The sequence below is a fragment of the Drosophila obscura genome, unplaced genomic scaffold (assembly GCF_018151105.1).
Source record: "Drosophila obscura isolate BZ-5 IFL unplaced genomic scaffold, ASM1815110v1 contig_150, whole genome shotgun sequence".
Taxonomy (NCBI): Eukaryota; Metazoa; Arthropoda; class Insecta; order Diptera; family Drosophilidae; genus Drosophila; species Drosophila obscura.
The window spans coordinates 6,189,837-6,197,906 of NW_024542736.1; the positions used below are offsets into that span (position 1 = coordinate 6,189,837).

Genomic DNA, 8,070 nt, shown 5'->3' on the forward strand with positions numbered 1-8,070 from the left:
ACATCAAACTATCGACTGTGCCCTCTAAAAAGCCATACAAAAATATGTAAAAATATAAAAAATCTGCTGAAAATGGGCTCGGAAGAGGACAAAGCAAACCTCTTGCGGGTGCTGATTAACTGTGCGGAAAAGGCGGCCAATATAGCCAGGACATGCCGAGCCAATGAAAAGCTGCTGTCGCTGCTTGTCCAGGAAAAGGCGGAAGGAGAGGCTAACGAGCGGTTCGAACACGATTTTAAAACGCTGGCCGATGTGCTAATCCAGGAAACCATCAAACACGAGGTGGGCGCGGTCTTTCCAGAGATGCAGGACGCCACTCTTGGCGAGGAATCGCCAAACTTTACCAATAAGCTGGGAGAGAGTGTCACCGTTGCTGTGGGGGCCTCTGCAACGGACACCGCCGCCTGCTTGGAGGCGGTACTCAGTGGCCATGAGGGTGCAGCCAGCGCACTGGCCGACGAAGTGCATCGCGTAGTCAACTTTGAGAGCAGCAAGCTGAAGGAGATTCCAGAGCTGCCCGAGGATCTGGACTATGCCAATCTGGGCATATGGATTGATCCAATTGGTACGTGGGTGGACATGCCTGTCCTTGGCAATTGTTAATGCTTTGTTTTGTCCTTTGCAGACGCCACCGCAGAGTACATCTCGGGCGATACGATGTTCACCGACTTTCCCGGCATCACCTCCACCGGCCTGGACTGTGTAACCGTTCTGATAGGCGTCTATGAACGTGACACGGGCGTTCCCGTGATTGGAGTCGTTGCCCAGCCCTTTGGCAATAAGCTGGACGAGCACGTGTACAGCTCCTCGATGTTTTGGGGCATCTGCTTGCCCAGCCTGCAGGCCCACAACTGTGACTTTGAGGCGCGGGACGAGCACCGGCAGCTTGCCATCTTTTCCAGCTCTGAGCAGTCGGATATACTTCAGCGATTACTCGACCTGGGCTACGAATTTGCATTCTCAGCTGGCGCTGGCCACAAGGCCCTGAAAGTCATCACCCGTGAGGTGGAAGTGTATCTCCTCAGCAAAGGATCTACGTTCAAGTGGGACACCTGTGCCCCGCAGGCTATTCTACGCGCTCTGGGCGGTGATGTCTTCGACTATGGTGCGAGCGTGGTGGAGCAGAAGGGAGTGGCCCTAAAGTACCTTATGCAGAACTCTGAATCGGATTGGAAGCGAAATGCTACTGGCATAATCGCCGTACGCAACGTTGAGGCGATGGAGCTGCTCCTCGCCAAGCTGGCCGAACAATGTTGCTAGTGTTGGTGTTGTTGTAATCTCATTATAAGTGTTGTAATTGAATTTAGTTGAAAGATAAATGTTGTGGAACGTTAACAGTGAATATATATTGTATTGTATCCGAATATGTAATGATATATGTATGTATTAAAGGATCATCTATACAGGACCTGCCAAGTCGAAAAAAAAACAAAAACTAAATCGCGAAAAGAAACGAATATTTTCAAAAACATTTTCAAAAGTCTCGATGCGTACACTGATGGTGTACGGTGGTATTAATACTTATAACTAGCGATTATAATGAAGGAACGCGATCCTTGTTGTCTTAAGGTAAAACTCGAAAATGAGTTAGGAAGCTTGTTGGGGCACGATCTTGTCCAGATCGAGTATGACAAGGGTACGCGAATCGGAGTCGGGGCCCTCCTTGACGGTGCACGGAATGAGCACTTCCGTCTTAATATGTTCCTGCCATTGACTGAACTTCTCCGACTTGTCGAAACCTGAAAGCAACAGGTGATTAATAACTATTAAAGAGTTAGTTTTTTATGAGACAGCACATACCCTCGATGTAACATTTGGTGGCATTGATGACCTGAAAAAGACTGGCGCTAATGGGCTTGAGTTTCTTGACGGAAACGACCTCACGATTTCCAAAGTCGCAGTAGAAAATGCGAGCCTTGTTGCCGAGTATCTCCTCGCATACGCCACGATACCAGTTATTGTCCTCGCTGAACAGGGCCAGGCACATTTCTCCAACACTGTGCCGATAATATTGGATAGAGAAATTGGATTACTTGTTGGCTTTATGGGCTGGCATAGGACTTACCTTGGCACAAAGTCTATGTTCGGGTGCGACAACTTTCCTTCGTCATCAATTAATTTAAACAAATTCTGATAGTTTGCAGCATCTTCTTCGTCTTTAAAATGACAGGCGGTGATGGCGCCAGTGTCCGATAATCCTGTTGCATTCAGAAGGAAAACCTCAACACGTGCGCTCAGTGGAATAAGAACCTTAGGCAAATCCTTGTAATAGAAACGTTGGAATTTTGGTGTCTCTTTAGTCTCGATAGCGGGGGAAGCTGGGGGCGATAGCGGCAAAGGTGGAAGATCTTTGGACATCTCTGACGCAGTTGTAGACGTCTTGACGTTGAGTTCTTTTAGAGAGCTTTTCAGTTCTGCCGGAGCAGGAACTGCTGCCGGAGCTGGAACTGCCGCCGGAGCAGGAGCAGGCGCAGGAGCTGGATCTGTAGCAGCTACTTCTTGCGATTTATTCGAAACGGGCGTAAACATTAGCGGCAGAATTCGAAGCGCAAGCGATGTCCCCTCGCCCGAGCCCGAATGCAAGTCCACCAATTGATTGTTGGACCCAACGATCTCGACGCGAAATTCGACATTTTCGGCCAAGAGCTCCTGCATCAGTTGACACCCGGCATTGTTTGGGGTCACTGCACATGCAGGAATGTCGCAAACCGACTTTAGTTTGACGCGCCACAGACTCACGGGCATGTTGTTGAGGAAACGACAGGCCATGCGCAGGAACTGGCCATCCACCTGATGTGTTGCGCCAGTGTCAATATTGTAGACACTGAATAAGTCGTTTGCAACACCAGAGATCTGAAAAGATGCGGGGGGATATGTTTTTTATTTGTACATGTTGGAGTCACGTAAATATGTTTACCTCGCCACGGAAGTGTCCCAGTTTGGGACTCACCACCAGCACAATGCAGCCAATCGGAATCTGGACCGAGGGCTCGAAGGGTTTGCACTTCTTTTCCATGCGCTTGAAAAGGTTTGCATATTGCAAGGTGACGCTGGAGCTGATAAAGACTTCCTTGTAGTCGACAATGTGAGTTATGCGAACCATGGTGCCGTTCTTGATCGCCTCACGCCAGTACTTGTGACCCATTGTGGACACCTCACCCAGGAACGTTTTCAGCTCCACTTCGCCTATCTGCTTCCCTTTGGACAGCAAGGCGGCACTGGCCTTGCGCACCTTTTCCTGCCCTTGAATGCTCTCCAGACGCAATTTGAGAGTAAAATCGGGCCCAATGCTGTCCACCAGTTGCTCCAGCGGTGGCTGTTGCTCTTCGTCGCTCAGATTCATGGCAAATGTCTGAATGGGATGACCGAGCAGCTCGCTGGGAATGCGGCACACGTCAGTGGTGATGGAGATGCGACCCTCGTCCATCTCATACACCAGGAAAGTACGCGCAGGCGGCCCTTCAATTACGTCCAGCAAAAAGGCGCGTCGGTAGCCCTGGTTGGTGCGAGTGGCCAAAAATATGGTTGGGCACGTATCTAATGGAAGAGGGCCAGAGATCGGCTGTTGCTGTTTTCCCTCCAGTTTGTCACACATGGCGGCGTTGATCTGCTTTATTGTTGCTATTTGAAGCAGGGCAATGGGCTTCTCTTCGCGCTTCAGACAACCTTCCAGGATCCGGACCAGACTCACCTCCGGGTTCACCTGCAGCATCTTAATCGGCAAATTGAGCGGAATGGTCATCTTGGGCTTCAGCTGTACCGGGTAGACGCCCTCCTGGGTCTTGGGGCCCAGTATGCGCAGCGTCAGATGCTTGTTACTCTGCACGCCCGTATTCGACAGCAGCTTCACTTGAATCGCAAACGTTTTGATATCTGCCATGCGCGACAGCGGATCGTAGATTTCCAGCAAAGAAAAAGTGACTACCGATCCATGATCGATCAGACGGATCATAGCAGTCTCAGACTGCGTATCCACAGAGAGCACATGTCCGCGATGCATGTTTTTGTCGCCTTGAACCACAACCAGCGAGTCCTCAACAACAGATTTGGCCAGGGTAAGCTTTGGCTTGACGCGCTGCATGTTCTCGTTGAATTGCTCCATTACCTCAATATTGGCCGCATCCACTACCCAGATGACGCCATCAGATTCCATGTACGTCACACGGCACTCGAAAAAGTCTTTCAGCGGCGGCAAGAACGTTTCACGCCAGACAGAGGACAGTGGCTTCTTCTCGTCTTTCACTATGGCGGTAGTCACATGGTTCTCGGATGCAACGGTCTTGACTGCATTGGACGGAGATACCACTGGCTTGGAGCAGGACACCAATTCGGTATTGATTGGATTCGGATTTGGTTTTGGTTTCGGAATATTTGCAAGCTTTGGCGGCTCAGAGCTCGGCGCATTTTTTTTGGGCACCAGCACACTAAAAATATCACACACATGTACGCATGGAAGACAAAAATTTCAGCAGCGGCTACTTACGGCATGGGGCTGCAGTAATATTTGTGGCGTCGCCAATCTGCGCTTTGACAATCTTTTTTGCAATACGGCTCCAGGCAACGCTCGCACATCATTGCAGCGGCATCACCGCATACTGCACAAAACATATTAGCAGCCACGGCACTCATTTTACAAATCAATCAATGGCAATTTCGAGAACGAATTCTTCCACGCTACGATCACGCAAAAAAAAGTACGTGTGTGTGTACACATGAATGGAAGAAGACGAAAGAGAATGCAAAATCAAAATGGCCGACCTAACGGTTAATGCGTGGCGCCGACGGCAAATACTTACACACAGAAAATGTGAAGGCAGCGCGTTCCGAGTTTTCGTAGTTATAGTATAGTAAATTGTTCAACTACAGATGTGTGCGATATATATTTATGTTTAAAGCGATGCCGCTATCCAGATATCAATGTTTTCTTAGTTTCAAATGCTTCGCGTCGCATGAATGACGAAAATTGTCACAAAACGAACGCACTTGATAGTTCTTTAATGGAAAATTACGTTTTCTGCAAGTTTGCAATATTCACTTTACTCTAAACTTAGTATTTTAGGTTCAAAGCAGCCGCGTCGACAGCGTGACCGCGTCGATAACGAAAAATACCCTCCGGCGATCAAACGATACTTAACCCACTTAACACCCCTCCATTTAAAAAGATGAGCACCCTTTGCTAAACCGCAGAAAATAATGCTGTTTGTAAAGGGACCTTGTAGCTCCATCCTCCTCTTTACTTATATAACAAAAATGACCACCGACATATTTCACGTGTAATGCGTAAAATAAGTTAAAGTTAAATAAATTTCGTGGAAATATTAAATACCCCCCTGGTCGACAATGGGCTAGCGTTCTATTTTATTGATCGTATTCCATGATTTTAATATTCAGTTTAATATTACTAGCTAGTTGGCCCTTTCAGCCCTTAACAAATAATTTTAACCAATTCCTCAATAAATTTTAGTACAAGATTGGGTTGTTTTCAGAACTGCTATATATTGGATGGTTAATATAATAGGGTTCAACCAAAAACGGCCAAAAGCATAAACGTAAGTGTGAACTCTGGTCACATTCCGTCATTGTTGCTGTTCAACCAAGTTTCTGCATGCGTACCTTATTTCTTTTATTGATGATAAATGTTTTGTTCCAAGCTGCTATAAACCAGTAATAATGAATTTGTCTTAGAATCACATGCTTTATACCTAATTATGCATTTGATTTTTTATCTGTAAATAAATTTATCCCTGTCCCGATACCAATTATTGGTGAGCTGTAAGACTTCGGTATTTTTTTGTGCGCTATAAAAATACCAAGAAAAAGTATTTTAAATGTCGCATTCATCGATAGTATCGATTAGTGTCATCGATCGTTTCCCGCTTCTTCTGCGCTGTTTTTATTTTGATCAAAAAATAACAATTTCGTTTTGATATTGTAGCAGTTTTCTAGAGTTTTACAATGAGCGCCACTAATCATGGCGAGTACAGAACACCAAAGAAGCAAAAGAAATCAAGAAACCTGAAATCCATTGAGAATTTAACCAACTCCGAGGATGACGGTTCTGTGGCTGACCTGGACACGGCGTTGGTCGTGCAGGAAGATGCAGCGGGATCCGAAGAGGAGGAGCCACATCCAGTCGCTCGACGCTCCACACGCAAGCCCAGTCCCACCAAAAAGTATCAGGTATATCAGAAGAAGAGCAAGTCTGGCCAGCGCCAGGACCGCGAGGAGCACGAGCACATTGTTGTGAACTATGTGGAGTGTAGCGAGGAGGAGAGCAACGGAGAAGAGCTGGCGGAGGTTGGCGAGAAGGAGGCGGAAATCGAGGCCAGGCCAGACCTGAACCTAATCCAGTTGGAGCATAATGTGGCCGGCGCCAGCCTGTTCGGGTTCAACACGCCCAAGAAGCGAGATGCCATGGCTCTGGCAGCTCTCAGTGCCACGCCGCGTACACCCAAGACGCCAAAGACGCCTCGCTTGGGCGTCAAGACGCCCGACACCAAGCGAAAGAAGCCCACAGAGCAGCCAAAGACGCCGTCCCGTGTGCGCAGCCGTGTCAAGAATCGTGAGTACTCGGTTGATCTTATATGATGTATCACTAAAAGTGATTCTCTTTCAGAGATTGCCAAGATTGTGGCCGACTCCGAAGAGGATTTCTCTGGGGATGAAAGCGACTATCGGCCCAGCGGCGCAGAGTCGTCGTCTAGCAGCAGTAGCAGCAGTAGCAGCGACGGCAACTCCTCGGACAACGATGCCGCCGACGATGAGCCCAAGACACCGTGCAAGACGCGCCGTGCAATCGTGGTGCCCGTCCTGCCCAAGACTCCTTCAGCGGCTCGCCTCCGCCAGTCGGCACGGGCCAAAAAATCGAATGAGTTTGTGCCAGAGAGCGAAGGCTACTTCCATTCGCATGCCAGCAGCAAGATTCTCACCTCGGACCACACTCTGGATCGGCTGAAGAATCCTCGCCTGGCCGCCGATCGTCTGTTCAGCCTGCTCTCCGAAATGAAAGTGTCTGCGGAGCACGAGACCGCCATCAATGCCATCATGGAGGAGTATCGCTCGTACTTTCCCAAATGGATGTGCATCCTAAACGAGGGATTCAACCTTCTGCTGTACGGGCTGGGCTCCAAGCGCCAGCTGCTGCAGTCCTTCCACCACGAGGTCCTTTCCCACCAGACAGTTCTGGTGGTGAACGGTTTCTTTCCCAGTCTCACGATCAAGGACATGTTAGACAGCATCACCAGTGAAATCTTGGACGCCGGCATCAGTCCGACAAATCCACACGAAGCTGTGGACATGATCGAGGAGGAGTTCGCCCTGATACCAGAGACGCATCTCTTTCTGATCGTGCACAACCTGGACGGTGCTATGTTGCGGAACGTGAAGGCCCAGGCCATACTGTCCCGCCTCGCTCGTGTGTCCAACATCCATCTGCTGGCTTCCATCGATCACATCAATACACCACTGCGTAAGTACTCGCGCACTCATTGCTCCCTAAGGGCTGTCTTCTAACGTTCCACCTGTTGCTCCTGCAGTATGGGACCAGGGAAAGCTGAGCAACTTTAATTTCTCCTGGTGGGACTGCACCACCATGTTGCCCTACACAGACGAGACAGCCTTCGAGAACTCGCTGCTGGTGCAGAACTCTGGCGAGCTGGCTCTGTCCTCGATGCGCAGTGTCTTCTGCTCGCTGACGACCAACTCGCGCGGCATTTACATGCTGATTGTCAAGTACCAGCTGAAGAACAAAGGCAATGCCCAGTATCAGGGTATGCCCTTCAAGGATCTCTATTCTAGTTGCCGCGAGTCCTTTTTGGTTAGCTCGGATCTGGCATTGCGCGCCCAGCTCACAGAGTTCCTGGACCACAAGCTGGTCAAGTCGAAGCGCAGCGTCGATGGCTCCGAGCAGCTAAACATACCCATTGATGGAGCCCTGCTGCAACAGTTCCTGGATGAGCAGGAGAAGAAATAGGAATAGTAGGCCGTCGCATCATTTTAGAACATATTAATTTATTATCTAATATTGTTAAATACAATTACAATTTTGCTCTTTAAAAATGTCGTGTGTTG

General features: G+C 48.8%; 3 protein-coding genes across 3 annotated transcripts; 2 read left to right on the forward strand and 1 right to left on the reverse strand.

The window, feature by feature from the left end:
• LOC111069190 (inositol polyphosphate 1-phosphatase) lies at positions 1-1,404 on the forward strand. The gene is made up of 2 exons (XM_022359132.2): positions 1-565; positions 626-1,404. The coding sequence occupies exons 1-2, from the start codon at positions 73-75 to the stop codon at positions 1,258-1,260; spliced, it is 1,128 nt and encodes a 375-aa protein (XP_022214824.2). The 5' UTR covers positions 1-72; the 3' UTR covers positions 1,261-1,404.
• LOC111069186 lies at positions 1,383-5,047 on the reverse strand. Its single transcript, XM_022359116.2, has 6 exons — positions 4,797-5,047; positions 4,484-4,674; positions 2,918-4,424; positions 2,066-2,853; positions 1,801-1,997; positions 1,383-1,739 (listed from the first exon to the last, which is right to left on the reverse strand). The coding sequence occupies exons 2-6, from the start codon at positions 4,627-4,629 to the stop codon at positions 1,588-1,590; spliced, it is 2,790 nt and encodes a 929-aa protein (XP_022214808.2). The 5' UTR covers positions 4,630-4,674; positions 4,797-5,047; the 3' UTR covers positions 1,383-1,587.
• Positions 5,048-5,869: 822 nt separating this feature from the next.
• LOC111069171 (origin recognition complex subunit 2) lies at positions 5,870-8,030 on the forward strand. Its single transcript, XM_022359092.2, has 3 exons — positions 5,870-6,562; positions 6,617-7,468; positions 7,536-8,030. The coding sequence occupies exons 1-3, from the start codon at positions 5,956-5,958 to the stop codon at positions 7,970-7,972; spliced, it is 1,896 nt and encodes a 631-aa protein (XP_022214784.1). The 5' UTR covers positions 5,870-5,955; the 3' UTR covers positions 7,973-8,030.
• Positions 8,031-8,070: the final 40 nt, after the last annotated feature.